This window comes from Rissa tridactyla, chromosome 13 (assembly GCF_028500815.1).
Source record: "Rissa tridactyla isolate bRisTri1 chromosome 13, bRisTri1.patW.cur.20221130, whole genome shotgun sequence".
Classification (NCBI taxonomy): Eukaryota; Metazoa; Chordata; class Aves; order Charadriiformes; family Laridae; genus Rissa; species Rissa tridactyla.
The window spans coordinates 4,064,287-4,084,159 of NC_071478.1; the positions used below are offsets into that span (position 1 = coordinate 4,064,287).

Sequence of the window (19,873 nt, forward strand, 5' to 3'; positions counted from 1 at the left end):
ATGGCCCCCGATGTCCCCTGGGCTGTGCGGATGGGGGTCCCTGTGCTGGGGGCAGCCCCCATCGCCGTTCCCCACGCCTCCCCTGCCGCCTTACAAGCTGCAGCCCAGGCCCCCGAGCGCGCTGCCTGCATGCGATGTCATCCCTTAATTGTTTTATCTCGGAGATTAATTGGCTTTTGGGGTTTAATTACTTCCGAGGGGCGGAAGGGAACGCTGCCTCTTCCGCAGACGGTGCCTGTCAGAACAAATCCCGCCTGGCCTGCGTCTCCATCGCTGCAAACCCAACGCTACTAAAAAAAAAAAAAAGGGATTTCACCAACTGCAGATAAGGCGGCGATCGGCCAAGAGAAAAGGAATAAATTGCACCAAACCCGCTCTTGCTCCAGAGCCGAAGAAGGACGGGAGGCAACGGGAATAAAGCCTGCTGTAACTCTCCCCGCTCCCACCACGGATGGGAATAAACCTGTCTTTAAGGACACTATAAAAGTAATAAAACTCCCAAGAAGGAGCCACTTTGGTTGTGTTGTCGGTGGTTTAAATGCGGGAATGGCATTCATGTGATTAAAGCCGGGGGTAGAGGAGCCGCCCGCCTGCCGGTTGCTCCCGCGTCCTGGGGACATCCAGCCCCCGGTCTGGGATCGGGGAGGGGGTGGGTACCGGGATGCTCTAGGCGGCCCCATAAACACACGGGGAGGCAGAACAGCAACAAAAAAACTCTCCTTTAATAGCTGGATTGACCTGAGGATTTGTTCTGACCGAGGTAGGCAGCCCCCGGGCCGCTGCGAGCGTGGGGTCAGCTCGATTCCCACCAGGAATGGGGCTCACCCCCCTCTCCTAGAAAACCTCCAGCCATTTGTCAAGGGAATAGTTAAAAACGGGGCAGCTGCTCCTTATAAACACATTCACCCACCTCCGTGCAAAGAAACAGGGACCAGGAGCACCCCCCTCCCCCCCCCCAGCCCTAGCAGCGCTGCCCCGTGTCCGCTCCGCACGCACGTTAGAAAAATATATTTTATTTAAATTCTCCTTTTTCCACTGGGGAGTTTTCTTCTCTCTCTTTGAATATAGACTGAGCGGTGTCTCTAGATTTCGACCTGTGCGTGTACGTCTATCAAGATCAAGAGTTAAAAGCCAACCGTCGAATACCTAACTCTAGAAAAGGCTGCGTACAATATATATGGCTTTTGCACCTACATCCAAAGGGGACTTGCAGGTTGGAAGGAGAAGTCGGGGGTGGGTGGGGGGAAGCTCTTTTGCGGCAAAGCCGGGCCGGGGCCGGGCTGGGAGGGTGGCGCGGGGAGGGGGACGGCTGGGGACGGCATGCAGCTCGGCACAAAGCCAGCCTGGCGAACGGCATCTTCCCAACGCGCACCGAGATCCTTTGGTTTCAGCTTGCCCGTCGGCAGGCAGCGGGAGAGGGTGCGAGCCCCGGCGAGGGGACGACCCATTGCGGGACTATATTCAGCCGGTGTGTCGGGGGGGGGCACACACACCTAAAAGCTCAGCCCCGAGATTTGGTCCCCACGGACCCCGCTCGCAGCCCCCAAAACTGCTTCTGGGGGGGCTGTTCTGGCTCGTGAGCTTTTGGAATGAGGCACGGACGAGCTCGTGGGTCCTGTAAGCTCCTCTGTCCGGGGACAATGTCCCCCTCTCGGGCATCATTCACACGCGTGGGGGTGGGTCCCACCACCCGCAGCCCCCAGGTGGGGCTCACAGGTCCCCCCCCCGGGCACCGGGGCTGGAGAAGTGACATTGCTGTGGCTGGGGACACCAGCCTCACCCCAGGGACCCCCCCCCCACCCCGTCTCCAGGCTCAGGGAGCGTCCCCATGGAGCCAAGGGGGACAGAGACACCCCCCCCCCCGGCTCCAGGCTCAGGGAGGGTCCCCGTGGAGCCAAGGGGGGGACACAGCATCACTCTCCCCAGCACAGCCTTCCCGATTTCCACAGGGATCCAGAGGAGCATCCCCCACACGGCGCCAACCCTCCCTGGTCTCTCCGGCTGATGGGCTCCATCCAGGGACCTTCCAGGGCTGGCCAAGGAGCCAGGGGACTTTGGGAATACCCCCCCCCAGGGGAGCTCAGCTCCTGCAGCACCGTGGCAGCGTTGCCGGCACCAGGGGGGTGCATCAGGCACGGCACGAGCAAAGCAGCGTCCCCCCCAGCCAGGCCGGAGGGACAGGCACAAATAGCCCACTGCGGTGCCACGGGAGGGCTGCGGGAGCCGAAAACAGGAGCGGGATGGAGCAGGGACCCTGCGCAGGGAAGGCACCCGCATCCCCTTGGCGGTGACGCCTGGGTCCACATCGGCATCGGCCAAGCAAGCTCAGCGATGGCTGGGGACCATTCGTTGCTCATGCAGGGAGTTGATTAACAGCTAATAGCAGCAGATGGAGAATTAAAAGAAAAGCCACCCACTGGGTGGAAGTAGGCAGAGGCCGGGGAGACCACCCAGGGTCAAGTCCCCCCCGCCATCGTCACCATCATCTCGGGTAGTAGTCATCCGGGACCCCCGACAGATTTCGGAGTTTCAGAGCCGTGTCCACCGTTTTGATGTAGCCGCTGATCATCTTCCTCATCTCGGGGGTGTAAGGGTCGTACTCTAATTTTCTCAAGCCGGATCGCTTGAAGTTGCCGTCCTTCTGTCCCTCGACGCAGAGCAGCCGGTCCTCGCAGGCGGCGATGCCCAGCAGCCCCACCATCCGCTGCAGCTGGACGAAGAGGTCCCGCTTCAGGTCCTCGAAGTGCACCACCAGCACCTTCTTGCCGTAGCGCAGCCAGTCGAGGGTGTGGGTCGCCCACCACGGCGCGTAGTTGGCCACGAACTCCGGCCACTCTGGAAGGAGCAGAGGACACCGTCAGTGGGTGTCCCCCGTGTCGCCCACGTCCCCTGCATTCCCCCCCATCCCAGGGCCACCACCTGCGCCTCCTGCTGAAATCTTTCAATTATCCTTCTTGCTAATTGATCCTCCTATAAAAATCAGGTGATAAAAGGGGTAATGAAACATCAATAACAAGCCACAACTCTCCTGGCAGTGCCGTACACATCTATCTTATGATGCATAAAAGCTCTGGATATCTGCCTCTTCCTCACGTCCTCCCCCAGAAACCAATGCCTGATTAATAGCTTAACTGTATTTAATTCCCCGAAGAATCATTAAACACAGTATCTGTTTCATTAAACAGATCCAGGACAATTCACCTTGTGTAATCATATCACATAAAACTTTGCTTTGGAACTGCTCCAGGGATATCGTAAAAATTAATGTCACGGAACCAAACGGGGGTTTCACGGCGCCCACGGCCTCTGCGGGCTCCACGCAGGGCTGGGAATGGCGGGGGCGGGGCGGGGGAAGGAAAATTTCCCCCCAGTACTGGCAGCTGTGGGCAAGGCTACGAGAAGGCACGGCTTTTTCCCCAAATTGCCCCAAAATTAGTTCCTGGGAGAAGGAAAGGATTTGGAGAGCCAGCCCGGCAAGGGGCTTTCTGCAGGGAAGGCTGGGGATGGGAGCCCTACGCCCCGTCTTAATTACTCACCTTTAATCACTTATTTTTTTGTCCTCTGGATGACTTATTTAACCACGCACCCGAGTGCTTAATTGCAAACCTGGCACAAACGAGCTGTCCCGGTTGAGCGTTGGCTGGTGGGAGGGAGGGTGGGTGCGGAAGGTCCCGCAGGGACCCCCCAGGCTCCATAGCCGGGGTCCTCCATGGGCTGAGCCCCCCCACAGGCCCTACAGCTGGGGTCCTCCATGGGCTGAGCCCCCCAACAGGCTCCACAGCCGGGGTCCTCCATGGGCTGAGCCCCTCCACAGGCCCTACGGCTGGGGTCCTCCATGGGCTGCGGCCCCCCACAGGGTCAGCGGAACGGGGGTCTCCAAGCCCTCCCCGGCGCCCATCCTCTCAGCCCCACTGAAGTCCTCAAGTGATGGAAAAACTCCGTATTTCCAGGCAAGTTGTTCCAACGGTTAATTAACCTGACAATTAACCTATTAGCTAATTACACCGTACATCCTCTGGAAAGAATTTGGTGATGTAGTTCGATGCGTGTCCAAGTTGGACTGTGCTGGGGTGGAGGGAAGGGTCGCCTCCGCCTGGCCCCCCATCCTGTTGGGGGCACAAGGCGTGGGACAGGCGTGGGGGGGGATTTGGGACCGGGAAAGCTCAGGAGGGTTCCCGTGGTGCAGCGGGGGGATCGTCCTGCGTTCTCCCTCCCGGCTCTATCTGCAATTCGCAGTTGTGCTTCGGGGGTGTAGCAGATGGGGATAAAATCTAGCAAGAGGCTCGTACCGTGTCACGGCGGGGGCGATGCCAGCCCAGGGACATGCCCAGGGAGAAAAGCCACCAAGGAAGCAGTGGGACATTTCTCTTCCCTGGTTTTACGGGATGGGGAGAGAAGGGCTGGGCCATCTCCGGCGCTGCAAGCACATGGCGATAACGAAATCCAGGCACATAACAGCCACAACAGCAAAAGCTCCCCTTAAATAAACTCTGAATTAAGGGTAGCAGATGTTCAATCAAGCTAAATATTTTAACTCTTTCCAATGAAGTCAATTCCACAACAGCAATTTGTAAATTGCTATAATTAACAAGCCTCCACAATACGCCTGTGCGCGGGAAAGGTGGTGTCTCCGGAGCAGCTGGGCGCACGGGAATAACACCCTGCCACCCCCTTGTCCATAGGGATGGGCCGGTGGCTGCCACCACTCCTGCTGCCGGCCAGGGGCGAGCGTGGCACAGGGACAAGGGGCTGCCCCCAACCTGGGCATCGCCTGCGCCCATTCTCCTGCGCCTCTGCCCTGGGGAAGGCAGGATAACCAGGGCTTGGAGGAAATCTCCTTCCTCCTGCTAATTAGAAACCCAGGTGCACAGGACAGGCAGCACCGGAGTGGCACTGCCGGCCGGGAGGAGGAAGGAGGCAGGAGAGTGACCCGGCAGCGTCGGGAAGGACCTGTTGCAGGTAGAATCATAGAATGGTTTAGGTTGGAAGGGATCCTAAAGATCATCTAGTTCCAACCCCCTGCCCTGGGCAGGGACACCTCCCACCAGCCTAGGTTGCTCCAAGCCCCATCCAACCTGGCCTTGAACACCTCCAGGGCTGGGGCAGTCACAGCTGCTCTGCACAACCTAAAGGCGCTATCGCCTTAGTGACTTCTGGGGTTTGTTTCCACCCCACGGCGTTGCCTGCACCAGGGCTGGGGCTGCCGGGGCTACCCATCCTCTCCCGACCCCCCGGCTCCCCGAGCAGGGTGGTCCCGCTGGGATCTGGCTTCGGTGGCAGCGTGGAGATGCTGCAGCCCCACAGCGACACATGCGCCCACCAGGTGATGGGTGGAGATGTCTCCTGGATCCTGTTATATTTTTTAACCTCTCCTTGCTCTCCGCCTGCCCAGCCAAGTGTTCAGGCCAGTTGTCCTTGGCCTTGAAGAGCTGCTCTGAAGAATGGGCAGAGTTTGGGTCCTCAGGCTCCTGCCCATCCAACCCTTTCCTTCCCTGCTGGCACCAGGCTGCTGTTGGACTTGTGTCCCCTGGCACTGCCACCTCTCCGCTGCTGCCCAACACAGCATCGAACAGCGGAGCATCTCTGCTTCCCCATCCCATGCCATCCCGTCCCATCCCACCCTCGCTGGAGCCCTCGGCCATGCTAGGAGATGCTGCAGGTCATGCCAGAAGGTGAACACGGGGACCCTAAAGGGGTGGCACGGCCTGGGCTTCCTCCATGGGGACCAGATTTGGGCTCTGCTGGGCTTTGACATCGCTCTGGTGGCCAGCTTGGCACTCGCCCAGCCGGGTCCCGTGGGAGCGGGGCAGGGGCAGCTGAGCCCACCGTACCTTTGCCCTTCCAGTGGGCGTGAGCCGCGAAGCCGATGTGCCCCCCGTATTTGCGGTTGAACTCCGCCATCAGGGCCTTGTAGGGGTTTCGGATGAGCAGGATGGCCGAATCGAAGGATTCGATCTCCTTCTGGCCGCTCTCGTGGGTTTTGATGCAAATCGTCCTCCCACTTCGCCAGTGGTCCCGCTCGCCCTTGAACCCTGCCGGGACAGACCAAGCGGCCGGTGCCGATGTTAATAAAAAATAATAAAAGCGAGCTGGGGAAAGGGAATGAAAGGGGAACATCAGATGGCAAAATACAGTTGGATAAAAGCAGTTGGGGCTTAAAGTAGGATTTGCATCCCTCTCCCAGATGGAAATCATTTATTTGCCCGAGTTATGTGTCAAGTCATGATGCAAAATTCATGCAGGAGAGGGTGGGTAGCGGGAACGGGGACCGAGCCGTGCCCGGCTCTTCTCAGCGAGATGGTCTGCCACAGCCTCCCACTGCACAGCCCAGCTTCTCTCCAGGGCAGAGCACAGCACGCTGGCCTTAAATAACTGCACACTGCATTAATGTACCTTACGCTTATATTGGTGGGGTCAAGAACATATTTTTATAGCTATAATCTCCCTGGCCACAGCATTTAAACCCTCCCAATAAATTAAGAAGGGTAAAAACCCCTGTGCTTGTGGGGCTGCAGATGAGCCCAGGGGCTGCAGCGATGCCATGGGGGGTCCAGAGAGGGGACGACCATCCCCCACATCCCCTGCACGGAGGATCGGGGCCGAGCCTGGCATCATTCCCAGCCCCTTTGCACCCCCGCCCCCTGCATAGCACAACCCAAACTGCCCGGGAACAGCGTGTCGGAGGTGGAGCGGAGCTGAGGGGGGAGATAAGCTGTAAGTAGCTGTTTTACATCAATTATAGATGTGTAATTTGCTTTCGGCAGCCCCGCCGTGCGACGCAGGGACGTGGTGGCTAATCTGCCAGTTGCCTGGATACCCCCGGGCCCTCCGACGCGCTCAGCCCGGAATAAACACGAAACCCGCGCTCGGTCGGATGAGCAAAACCTCGCCAAGGCTTTCACCCAGTGACGCTCCCCTCTGTGGGACGCGTGACGCCGGCTGCACCCCGGTGGGTGCCAGCGCCAGGGGATGATACAGTCTGGGATGCCTCTCCTGGGGCAGAGCATCTCCATCTCTGAAAGGCTGAATTGGGCAAATCTTGGGAGGAAAAAAAAAAGGTGCATCGCTGCCTGTGGTGTCGTGCAAGCAGGGTTTTAGGGGCACCATGGGGACAGACCCCACCAGCTATGTGGGTACCCCGGGTACAGATCCCAGCTCCGCCGTGGCCAAGAAGGGAAGGAGGATTTCCTCTCAGAACCACAGAAGGGGAAGGAAAAGCAGGAGAAACCTTCAAGGTCTATGAATAAAACTATTATAAACGGCTATAAAATGGGAGAACTGATCTTTTCCCTCGCCCTTGCAATATGGTGGGTTATTGGGAGGAGGTGGCTTCTGCCTGAAAAAGCTTCATGCCTGTCTCAAGCTTTTTTTTTGGCTTGAAACTCGCTGCTTAATTCGGGGTCCCCAAAGCCCATGTGCCACCAGCCCTGGCACCAATACGGTGGGCACAGCGCTGCTGCTTTGCCCCAGAGGGCACAAGAGCTGGGAGCGACAGCATCCGCCCTCCATCAAATATTTACTGGGCAAATACCTGCATCACCCAGGAGAGGAAGATGGATCTCCACCAAACCCTTCAGCCCAAGGAGAACAGGCAAATGAGATCGGCTCCCTCCTCCATCCCCCTCTGAGCTCATTGGTGCTTTTTTGCACCGCGAATATTCATTCATTAGGGTGTTGGTGTTCCCCGGGTGCCCTGACACGTCGCTATTTTTATCCACAGCTTCACAGGAAACACATGGGGACACTTGTCCTCCAGGATACTGGTGCCACCCGCTTCCAACTCCTGAAGCTGGAAGGCTGCATCAGTCCTTCTCACCACGCAGCCATGACTTTCATTTGCTTCTCACTTTATGCAATCCCGGGATGAGAGTGCCAAGCCCGTGAACACCAGCTCCTGGGGAAATCCGGTCACAAAACCCCATCGGCCTTTTCTTGGGGCAAAACATGCAGGAATTGCCTTGTTTGCCAGGGTTGGAGTTGCTCCGGTTCCTCCTCTAGAAAGGAGGAACCCTCACAGCGGGTTAGAAACCACCCGTGTGATGAAGAATCTCCAGTTCTGCCCCAAATTGGTCCTGGCCAAGGTTAGTGGGCAGCATGGGGAGGTTAGGGGCAGGACACATGCGACGTCAGGTCTCTCTGATACCCTTTGAACCAGCACACACCATCCCGTGGAGCACCATGAGTGGTACCCAGCTCTGCCCTCTCCTTCCTGCAGACCCGAGGGATGGCACCAGGACCTTCTCCCAGCTCAGGTGGGACCGGTGCACCCCCATCAATGAGCCCCCCTCTCACCTTTGTTGTAGAGAGACCCATCGAAGTAGTAGCTGCCGGTGTAGAAGCCGGTGGCCAACTCAATCAGGTGGCGTGCCCAGGTGTTGCCAGCGCCGGGGAAGCTGGCCAGGGCCACCAGCTGCTTGGCACGGGTGGGGAGAAACCTCCTGTCCATGCAGCGGTTGTCTGCAGCGAGAACCGACCAAGGCATGTCAGGGCCGTGGCACCATAACGTGCTTTTCCTAGAGGTATCTCTCTTCCTTAGGGCGTGCTGCTGCCTCCCGGGAAGATGCTGGGGCAGGGTGCGAGGAGGCGGCTGCTATAGGGGAAGGCACCCACATGGGGACACCCCAAAGAGTCCTGAATACTCCGAAGTGTCCTAAACACCCCAAAAAGTCCTAAGAAGAGGGCAGGAGGTGCTCTGCCATTCATTACCGGCCGCTTGCTGCCTGCAGGATTAGGAGACACCGAGTAACACGGGTGCATTTGCCATGCAAATCTCCTGCAATCTATCAATGAACACACAAGTGCTTCCAGCCGAAGCAGGGATCATGTTGAGACTGAACTGCTCTGAAGCAAAACCACCTGAGTTTAGGTTCTCACTTGCTCCATTCAGCCCTTTCCTCTCCCAGCAACAGGTTTCCCCTCGCCCTGTGCTTCCCCGTCCCCACTGGCCCCACTGCTGGGACCTGCAGGGCAGTGGGGGACCTGCAGAGAAGAGCCCTCTCTGCGCAGCCTCCCAGGGACTTTCTTCCTGATCAACGCTTTTTTCCTCCATATTTTTCCCCGGAGCCTGTTCCCCCTGGCTGGCAAAGCTCTGGCTTACCAATATGCCGGTGACAAGGAGGGACAAGCGCCGGCAAGGAGGGATCCTGCTGGAGGCAGATGGCAAACTGCTCTCCCCTGCAGCTGAGTCAGGCAGTAATTAAAGCTGTTTGTTCAGGGGAGGGTTGATTTCCCAGGAAATTAAAATAAATGGTAATTTTTAATGAAAGCCAAATAGATGCTGTGAGCTCGCATACACTTTCTGCCGGTGTTCCCGGGAAGGGGTTGGGAAACCGGTGCCGGCACATACGTCGGAGGGGTCCCTGCCTGGCAGTGGGCAGGATGAGCCCGGTGTCACTCACCTTGCACTTGGGTCTGGTAGACGAGGAGGTATTCAGCGGTGCCGCAGCTCTCGAACTCCTCACCGGCGCATTTCTGGGCGCAGAGCTGCTCATCCTCGCGCTCGTGCAGGGTGAAGAGCGTGGTGGGGAAGCCGCAGCGGCAGGCGGTCCCGGCCAGGGCCGACAGCGGGTACTCCTGCGGGGACGGGCGGAGGGATAGCAGATGGTGGCACCGGCACTGGCCTCCGCAGCAGACACTTCTCCTGTCCCCCACACCCGTCATCGCTGCCCCGGCCCCACTGTGCAGCTCAGGGCAGTTTGCAGCATCCTTCGAGCTGGCTGCAGCATCCTTCCAGCCAGCTGAAGCATCCCTCCAGCCAGTCGCATAAGCAGCTTGTTGCAGCCACCCAAAAACACCCTAGCCCCAACTTTCCCGTGGCATAGCCAAGCTGCCTGGTGGTGCAGACAGCAATGCTGGCTCCTGGCGGAGCTCCAGCACATCATCTGTGAGCTTGCCACCTGCACCAAGGTTACTAAAACCCATCAGACGGCCCCACGGCAGCCCCACCGGCATTTCCAAGCCCGGAGTTATGAAGCCCATTCAGCAGCTGACAGGCGATTTACCACCAGGCTGCGACAGTGCCGGGTTAATCGAGGGGCTCCGGTTATTTACACCTCCCAGCCCCGAGCTCTCCCAGTGGCGATGGGAAAGTGGAGCCAGCGACGGAGCAGACGCTCGTATTTAACTTGTTTATTCCCCACCATCCTCTGCTGGGGAGGTCACAAAGGCAGGGCACGACTGTCCCCACCTGCAGGTCCTTCTCTTCCTCCGCCTGATAATTTACCTAATTTTAATTAATAAATACTCCAGCAATGCCCAGCTGCCAGCCTTTCCCCTGCCTGCTTGTAGGCATCGCGCCCCAGGAGCAAACTGCACTGCAGCATCCCTAAACCAGGGTGGGACCCCGTGATTCTCCTGCCCAAATCCCCCCCCGGGAGGCAGCTGCCTGCTGGGGGGGGTGCGGCGAAGCGGCAGGGAGCAGGCAGGGCAGGCAGCAGGTGCTGCCCCTGCCGGGAGCTGCCCTCCAGTCCCTCCCCGTGGCAGAGACATGATCAATTTGATCCCTTGCAGTTTGGATACATGTAATTATGACAATAAATCAGGTTAAAATTTACCCAGCATGACCCTTTCTGATGATGATTTAGACGGTTAAGCTTTCGACCTGCACCCCCTTGGCCCTCCCCGGTACCTTCTCGGTGCAGAAGTCCACGCACTTGTCCACCGACATGTTCAGCATGAGCTGGCTGACGGGCAGGGCGATGGAGACGTTGTCTGGCCGGCGGAAGCACCCCCGAAATATCGCGCTGCCGTCTGCGAGGGAGAGAGGCTGAGAGCGGTGCTGGCTCGGCCGTGAGGAGCAGGGGCTGCACCCCAAAAACGATGCCGCTGCCACCCTGCGCCCCCCAGGCCCGGGAGCAAGAGCCTCTGCGTGCCCCAGCGTCCCCATCCCCGTCCTACCCCGCTCCTCTCCAGCCGCCCATCGGCACAGCGGCTGCTGGTCCCCGGCTCTCGTCACCCTCCGGCTGTGAAGCCACGTTTGCAAACAAGCTCGCCCGGCTGCTTACGGTGCAAAATCAGAGCAAAAGCCCCGGCAGTAGCGTCAGGCTTATTTTTTCCTCCCTATTTTTACCAGCTTGGTGATGCTGGTGTGCAGGAGGGATGGAGCCAGCGAGGAGAGCAGGGCCGGGGCTGGCCTGGTCCCCTTCCCTGGCATCGGTGCCCCAAGAGGTCCCATCCCGGGTCCTTGCCTACCGCTGAAGTATCCAGGCACCCTCAGCCCTTCTCTGGGGATGCTGCTCCACCGGGTGCCTGGTGGTGGGAACTCCCTCTTTCCCATTCATTGGGGACAAGGAAAGAAAAGCAGCAAATGTGGGTAATTATCGTGCTAATTGGGAGCCAAAGGAGTGCTTCTGACAGGGGAGCGGAAGTTCCTTGGCTCTTCCTGCAGTTTCCGCACATCCTTCATCCCACAGCCAGCTCTGCTGGCAGCACACGTTGAACATCACAACAATCCTGTTTGGCCACCAAGAAAGAGGTCTTCATCCAAAGTCCCTCAAAATACTCGAATACCATGTTCAGTTTTGGGCCCCTCACTACAGGAAGGACATTGAGGTGCTAGAGAGGGTCCAGGGAAGGGTGACGGAGCTGGTGAGGGGTCTGGAGCACAAGTCTGGTGAGGAGCGGCTGAGGGAGCTGGGGGTGGTCAACCTGGAGAAAAGGGGGCTGAGGGGAGACCTTCTCGCTCTCTGCAGCTCCCTGAAAGGAGGGGGCAGCCGGGGGGGAGTCAGTCTCTTCTCACAAGTTACATGTGATAGGACGAGAGGAAATGGCCTCAAGTTGCACCAGGGGAAGTTTAGGTTGGATATTAGGAAAAATTTCTTCATCACAAGGGCTGTCAAGCTCTGGAACAGGCTGCCCAGGGAAGTGGTGGAGTTGCCGTCCCTGGAGGTATTTAAGACATGTAGATGTGGCACTTAGGGACATATTTAATGGTGGACCTGGCAGTGCTGGGTTAACAGTTGGACTTGATGATCTTAAAGGTCTTTTCCAACCTAAACGATTCTATGAAAATGCCCTGAATTCCCAGTCGGGTCCCTGGGGGGCCCCATTCCACCCAGCCCCGGCCAGTGGCCATCCCTGCTGGGGGATCCCCGCGGTTCGCAGGAGCAAAACTACCCCAGCCACAGACCTGACCCTCTTTCACACCACCTCTCTTGAGACACGACACTGCTTACGAGGCACGGGGACACCGCGGCTCGCCTGTACCGGCACCACAAGGGGTTCCCAAACTGGGACCTGCATCGATGCCACCAACTTACACCTCCTGGCGGACTCCTGGGCCAGCTCCAGGCGGTAGATGGAGAGGCGGTTGACGCCACCGCAGGTGTTGCTCCTCTCCCCCTTGCACGCCATGTTGCACTCGGACTCGCTGGCGTTCGACGCCTGGATCTTGTGCCCACAGTAGCACTCGGCACCGAACTCCAGCCCTGCGTAGAGGTAGCCCCTGGGGAGAGGGAGACGGGGATTTCTGCATGTCCCATCGCATCCCCCTGGCACCACGGGGTATTGCAGGACCATCCATCCCCGCTGCTGCCAGCTCACACCCAGCACTGGAAGCAGCAGTGCATCCCAGGGATGCTTTGTTGGACTAAATGATCATTGGAGGTCCCTTCCAACTGAAAATATTCTATTCTATTCTATTCTATTCTATTCCATCCCATCCCATCCCATCCCATCCCATCCTATTCTATTCTATTCTATTTCATCCCATCCTATTCTATTCTATTCTATTCCATTCCATTCTATTCTATCCCATTACATCCCATCTTATTCCATTCCATCCCATCCCATCCGATTCTATTCTATTTTATTCCACTCTATTCCATTCCATTCCATTCCATTCCATTCTATCCTACCCTACACTATCCTATTCGGGAAAGGGCTCCATGGGCCAGAGAGATCATAAAGCAGGAGAGAGTGACATTTCTTACAGGCAGGGAGGATGCAACAGGTGTTGGCGCAGCAGGAATAAGTGATGGGGACTTTGCTCATCTTCAGAGCACGAGAGCTGTGCTGCTCCGTACAGAAAGGGGGAGGAATGCAGCACAGGTGGGTGCTTGCCAAGTGCCAGCAGAGCTGGAAACCCACTGGAGAGGGGCAGTGCCGGAGGAGCAAGTCCCGCCATGGGGCTGCCAGCACTGCAGGGGAGCTCTGGCGTGGATCGGCCCCACATCGGCATCGCCGAGGATGCGCCGCAGCATCCGGCTCGGCTCACGGCATGCCTCCATCATACCGAGCACCCTGTTGAGGAGGATGAGCCCCAGGGTGGGGACCCCCAGCGACCAGAGATGGACCTTTGCAGCACGGTCCCCAGGTGCCGTGGGATGCTGCACCCACGGACTTCGGCTCCGGAGGAGTGTGGAGGCAGCAAACTGCCTGCGATGCTGCCCGCCCCGCCGGCACGGACCGCGTTTGGGGCACATCCTTCGTGTGGAAGGAGACAATTTCTGCAACACGGATCTGTGTGTCTCCCCAGCTGCTGCTCATGGATGCACTTCGACAGCTGGGAAGGTATAAGAAGGGTGATTTGGTGGGGGACAACGCTTCGGTGGGGCCAGCCCTGGGCAGATGGAAGAACTCAAAGCTCCCCCAGCACCGAATTGGAGCCCTTACAACCCCTGCCCTGTAGGAGGATGGGGCCCATTTCCCCAACAACTTTTTTCCGGGGGAGGAAACTGGGTGAAAACACCAGTGAATTAAAAAAAAAAAAAAAGACAAAAAAAAAGACATAAATCTAAAGAAAAAAGAAGGAAGGCGGGAGGAAGGGGAGGGGAGCAGCCGGGGCAGGGAACGGTGACAGCACAGAGAGGCTGGCGGTGTGCGGGAATTGATGAAGACGCGGTGCCCGTCTCCCGCCCTACCGTTCGGCACAGTTGTCCTGGCAACGGAAGACTGTCATCTTCTTGTAGTCAAAGAAGGACACGCCACGCAGCGTTCGCCGGCGAGTGTTGTCCACGTAGCAGCCGATGTATCTTGCTGGGGGAAGGGCAGAGGAGAGGGGGGTAAGAACCAGCTGGGGCTGAGCCCACCGACTCCCACCCCCCTCTTTTGATTTTTCCCTAAATAGGGATGCTCAGCAACGCGCCCTGTTCATTTGCTTTAGAAACACATGCTCTGGGTACAACACGCCCCTCCAAAAGCTGCAAGGAAAGGTAGGTAAAGCCCAGAAAATGCTACGGGTAGAAAGGATGCTGTGGCTCTGCACCGGGACTTCTCCTCTCCATCCTCTTCCTTCCCGCCAGCCTCAAAACTGAGCAAAGCGGCTCCAAAAAGAGAAGAGTTACGTGGTAAAATACCCCATGCCCTTCAGTCTGCCCCAACAGGAGCGCAGGGGTGGGAGGACTGGAGAAATAACACTTTAAAACAATTTTTCTTCAGCCAGCAGCTCATTTTCCCCAGTCCCAGACATCGAGGCAGAGGATATTTGCCGACTGCTAACACTTGGCAAAGTAAAGGCTGATGCCTGTGCTGAGAGCAAATGAAGATGCTGGTAGACAGGGAATAGAGCTGAATACACAGTTACGATGAAATCATTTATTTGACAAATGTAGCCTTTCCCAATAACATGAAAACAAACAGCCATCTCCTTGCCTGTGCGCCCACTGCGATGCTCCGTGTTGGCGCTGGGCTCTTGGTAGGGACGAGAGCCCTGTCCCCACTCGGTCTCCCCATTTGTGCCCTCGTTAGTGCACTCATTAGTGCCCGGTCCTGCTCCCACCTGCGCATTTGCTGCGGGGAAGACGTGTTGCCATCGACACAGGCATGCGGCGCTGGTGCAGCGATGCTCAGCATCCTCGCTGCCACTGCTGCCGGAGGAGGGTGGGGGTTTCGGGAGCCGGTGGGATTAGCCATCTGGTAATCAGCTAACGAGGTGTCCATTAACGTGTTCTGGCAGCAGACGTGCAGGTCAGCCACCCCACCTGGTGCAGGTGCCCCAGGGAAATGGGAGGGTGGCCCTGAGGACCAGTGGCTGGGTCTTACCAGCCTGGGGGCAATGGCAGAGCTGGATTGGAATCCAAAACCGGTCTGGGTCACCTCGCTCCCCGTTCCAGGTGCGCATCCTCAATGAATGCAACGGCAACCTTTTGCTTTTCATTATCCTGAAATATCTGCTCCACTCTCAGGGCATCTTCTGCAGGATGCTGGGATGGGGCAGCCCTGTCCTGGAGAAATCCTGGAGCCCGTGCGGTGGCCACTGGCCTCTGGCTTTGAGCTGCTGCTGCAGAGTCCCACCGTGGGGACACAAAAGGAGATGCTCCTGTCCCTTCAGGGTCATTGGCTCCCAAGCCAAGCAGTTGTTTTTCACAGCACCAAACACCCCTCCAGCTGTGCCACCCAGGGCTCTGGCCCCAGCACCCCGGCTGAGGGCTTTGGGAAAGCGCTGGGACATCCAGCAGCACAGGACTGGGCAGGAGCGGAGGGGAGGGCTCCCCTGCTCTGGTCAGGAGTGAAGCTCTAGGCGAGCAAAGCGCATCTCCCCATACGTGATCACCACCCTCTGTCTCTCCTTCCATCTCCGTGTCTCCATCACACGCCAAATTATCCCTCTAATAGCGGAGCATCTCCACGTGTGCCGCTCCAATACCAAACCACACTATGGGATAACACTTCTCACCTCCTGCCTGTACTTTGCAGCTGTTGGGGGGGTTCCCTGAACCAGCTCCCCGAGTACCACCCCATCGACGGGGTGCCCCACACACAGACCCCCACCACCCCACACGGCACAGCGTTGCAAACCCGCTTCCCCCAGCCAGCCTGCAGGAGGCTGGAGGAGAAAGACTGCGAGAAACGTGCCCGATATAACTTTAACCACCAAAGAGTCATAACTCATCGCTCCCAATTACTCCCAGCGTAACGTGGCATTTCCGCAGCGCTGAGCAGGTTGCGGCAGGTCAGCTCATTTTGCTCGTGACGGATCTAACCGGTGCGGGATTACTCCGGTCCTTTGCACAGAGCCGGTGACTGATGCGCGTTACCTTCAATCCATTGCTCTTGACATACGCGTGCTGCAACTTATTATGGAAGGCAACTGGAATAATTAGGGAGATACGAGGACACTATGTGGAGGGGGAGCGAACAGGGGGAGATGCTTGCAGGAGGGTGCGGAGCGGTGAGAGGGGGACCTGCCCCGGCACGCAGGTCTCACGGGGCCAAGAGGAATTTCGGAGCACGCTGGAAACCTGTCTGTGAACAGACACACACGGATCCACCCAGCAATAGTCATTAAATTCCCCAAATGTCTCACTCCTCCAGGAGCTAGGCTGGTCACTGGGGCCGCTGGCATTGCAAATTCATGTTTGACATCTTAATGTAAGGATTAACGTAAAGCTTGGTGTCCCAGAGAGCACCGCAGCAATCAGCCGTGGTGCAGGACATCCGCACAACCCGCTTTGGCACTGGGGTCCCCATCGGGTGGGGACACGGGGTGCGAGCAGGGACCCCCGGCTAGTGACCCTGATTACATGGGGAAGTGAGTCACGTCCCTGCAACGCCGCCCCGACCCCCGGGGTGCGCTCAGGGCCGCCCCCCTGCAGCAAATCACTTTGGGTCACTAATGACCCCCCCCGCCCCACAGAGCATCCCAGCAAATCCCCCAGCCACGCTCTCCAGAGCGGTGCCATCCCAGCTCCTGTGAGTCAGGAGCCGGCACTGCTGCTCTCTCTGGGGGTGACACCTCCGTCCGCCCATCCGTCCGTCCATCCTCGAGCAGCCCCAGCCCCTCGCCGCGCTCCCCCGGCGCCCACCGCCACCGTTTAGCAAGCGAACGGCAGAACAGAAGTCTTTTCACAGGGCTGCGCTGCAGGGCGATGCGTGAAACAAATATCTGCCCTTGATTTTCCGGCTGGTTGATCAAAAGCCTGCGCTTGGGCACTGAGCCCTCCCAGCTCCACCCCCTCCCCGATGCTGCTTCTGCTGCCGTCGGCCCCACAGAGCACCCACGGCTCGACGGCAACGGGGTCTGTCAATGCAAGGGACGTGCTCCATGTGAGCGTGGGAAAGAGCAGATGGATATTGGTGGTGGCAGCTTCAGGAAGGGGGGCCCATGCCGGCCACCCCTGGGACAACCGCGCCGGTGTCGGAGGATATAGGGACGTCTTTGGCTGCGTGGCTGGGGTGGCTGGTCCCCATTTCTTCTCGTGTGTCAGGGGGGAGCCCAGGCCCGGCTGGGAATGGCTGGAGACACCCAGCAAAGGACCCGAGGTGGACGTGGCAGCGCGGAAGCGATGCCGGGCATTGCCAGGCTGGGGCCGGTGCTTGCTCCCCATGGCTTCACCCTCCCGAAACACCCCCAGATTTGAGGCAGGAGATGCGCCTTCACACGGGCATGCAGATGAGCCGAAGCTGTTCCCTGGCAGACGGGGCTGCCCTCGACCTGCACTTTGGTCTGACCCTGGGGCTCCGCCGTTTTGGCCAGGAGAGAGAGGAGGAGGAAGAGGAGAAGGATGCACATCACCCTGGCGAGCCAGAGCCGCACATCACGCTAGCTAAACCAGGGCTGATTTTAGGAGCAGTATTCCCTCTGGGACGATTTCATGCGGCAGAGCCTCCACAGCCGCCTTGTTAAGCTGTCCCCTGCTTAATTACCACCACCATTAAAATCTGCCCTCTCCTGGCAGACGGGCTGGGAAGCGGCGGGTGCTTTGGAGAGGAGCAGGGGAGCGAGGTGGGTGCTCAGCGCCCATCCCCCGAGGCTCCGCCAGCCCCACAGGCACACCGGGCACGCCGGGCTTGGGGGATTTCTCAAGCTGGAGAATTTCTCCACACCATCCTGCTCGGGAGCTGCCAAGATGCTCCTGCGGTGGCACCGCATCCCCTCCAGCTGCCAGGTCTGCGCTGGCTCCCGTTAACCGCTGCCCACGCCGAGCCTTCCCACGCGAGATTATAAAGGGGCAAGATGATATTCCCAGACCACCTACGGGCAGCTAAAGCCAGCGATGTCCGAGTCCGGCATCCCTTCGCCATCCCTCGCAGCCCCTGCCGCAGCCGGGCGCGGGGAGGTGGTGGTGCCGGTGAAGGTTAATCATGGTGGACGCGTTGCATATGGCCGGTGACAGGAGCGCTGCTTGGGGTTTTTCTGGTGACTGACAGCTTGGGCTCGCGAACCATCTGGTGAGGATTCGCTAAACGTCAATTCACATTAATGGAGCAATGCGGCCACAAGCGCCTCAGAAATGCTCCCGGAGACCCCTCCGCATGCGGGCACGGCGGGGAAACCCCCTCTCATCTCATTCTAGCATGAGAAAGTCCCTTAAGCGCAACAAGCCATTTTCCCTCCTGCTTCCAAGCCTGGACCGTGTGTCTTGCCCATAGTGAACATGAGCACAGATCTGCCGTGGGGCCGGTGGCCGAGAAGGAGCCCCCCGTGCCCTGGGAGCAGCCTAGGTTGGGGCGACCAAGCCTGGTTCAGCATGGTGACCCCCTGTGAAACTCCCAGTTTGCCATGGCGTTGGGGGTTCCAGCTTCTCCCCAAACCACACACCCCCTGCTCCACCAAGGGCCCGGGGAGCTGCAGCTCCCAGCGGGATGCCCCGGGGAATCGCAGTGCCAAGCCCCCTGGGCAGCTCCTGAGCAAGCCCGGCTTTGGGGCACAGGCTGGCCCACACACAGCAGCCTTCATGGGCACCAGGGGTCCCACAGGTGTGCATCCCCCCACCAGAGATTTCACCCACCATGGGGCTCAGGAGAGGGGAGCGAGCAGAGAGAGGAGCCCGGCAGCATCCTGACACTTCTCCAGCAGTTCCCACTCCCAATTCCCTTCTGAATTTCCTCGACCGGCCGACGCTACAGCTCCTGCCCTGACACCGCAGCACCCAACACGCCGCTGCCGCAGCTGCGCGGCGCTGGAGCAATAAGCTCGATTGCTGCTTCGCGCCAGCCTGCTTATTAATGACAAGAAACCGTAACGGCTCCCCCAGCAGCTGAAGAAGGTGCGAGATGCTCCTTTGCTGCGGGCGGGGGGCTGCGGAGCCGGCAGAGAGGGGATGGGGGGTGCTGCTGGGTGAGGTTTGCTGGCACTGGGTGCTCGCGGGTGCCAGCGAGGGAGGCGACGAGCTGAATAACCCCTGGGATGCAAAAGCCCTGACGGGCAGCTCTCAGCCACCCGAAGTCGGAGCGAGCACGCGACTCCGCCTGCAGACGGCTGCCTTCAGGATAAATAGATGACATTTTAAAAATCAATGGGAACCACTACATTCGCTTATCCTTGTTCATTAATAACGGTCCCGCTCGACAATACACCGCGCACCCCAGGCAGGGATCTCCCGGCTTGAAAAGCCAAACCCCAGCCCTGCCTGCACTTCAGCCCCTGCCTGAACTCCCCGGCAATGCCAACAACAGGCCAAAAAAAAAAAAAAAATCAGGTTTTGGCATTCACTGGGGCCAACAGAATAAAAACTGAATTTGGTCCGCAGCACAGCCAAAGGATGGGATGAAGATGGGGTGCAGCCTCTCCCCGCCCGGCACCCCCGAAAGCGCCTGTCCCAGCAAGGGGCAACAGGGAGCCTGGGGGTGCACAAGTGGGAAAGAGCGAAAATGGAAAAATGGAAGTGGGTTATTGGCACCTGGGGAGGCAGGAAGGTGGGGAAGGAGGGAGGAGAAGATCCTTCTGGGAACATCGTCTGGACCAGTGGCCTCCGAAGCGGGGTGCGACGCCCCAGGGGATGCGCAGGGCAGTCCGTTGGGGTGCAGGAAGGAAATCTTAGTGGTCGAGTAGCACGCGTATGTGGTTTATAAATAAATAAAACCACATTTACTGGGGTCTGTACTCAGAAATCTGTTTCTGGTAGGGGTACATGACCAAACCAGCTCGAAGACCACTGCCCCAGCGCACGAGGCTTTCCCTGGGAGAGGCCAAGAGGAGGGACCCCTGCCCAGA

General features: G+C 58.5%; 1 protein-coding gene across 2 annotated transcripts in view; it reads right to left on the reverse strand.

Annotated features, from left to right (window-relative positions):
* Positions 1 to 1,288: 1,288 nt before the first annotated feature.
* The window catches only part of WSCD2 (WSC domain containing 2), a 28,957-nt gene continuing 10,372 nt past the window's right edge, over positions 1,289 to 19,873 (reverse strand). The window contains exons 3-9 of one of the 2 annotated variants that reach the window (XM_054219335.1): positions 13,860 to 13,974; positions 12,258 to 12,442; positions 10,628 to 10,749; positions 9,399 to 9,573; positions 8,293 to 8,457; positions 5,832 to 6,032; positions 1,289 to 2,835 (exon numbers count right to left, since the gene is read on the reverse strand). In XM_054219335.1, the coding sequence (XP_054075310.1) occupies positions 2,483 to 2,835; positions 5,832 to 6,032; positions 8,293 to 8,457; positions 9,399 to 9,573; positions 10,628 to 10,749; positions 12,258 to 12,442; positions 13,860 to 13,974 (1,316 nt within the window). In that variant the 3' untranslated portion in view covers positions 1,289 to 2,482. The remainder of the gene's footprint in view (positions 2,836 to 5,831; positions 6,033 to 8,292; positions 8,458 to 9,398; positions 9,574 to 10,627; positions 10,750 to 12,257; positions 12,443 to 13,859; positions 13,975 to 19,873) is intronic. The other variant, XM_054219336.1, reaches the window with a different exon arrangement.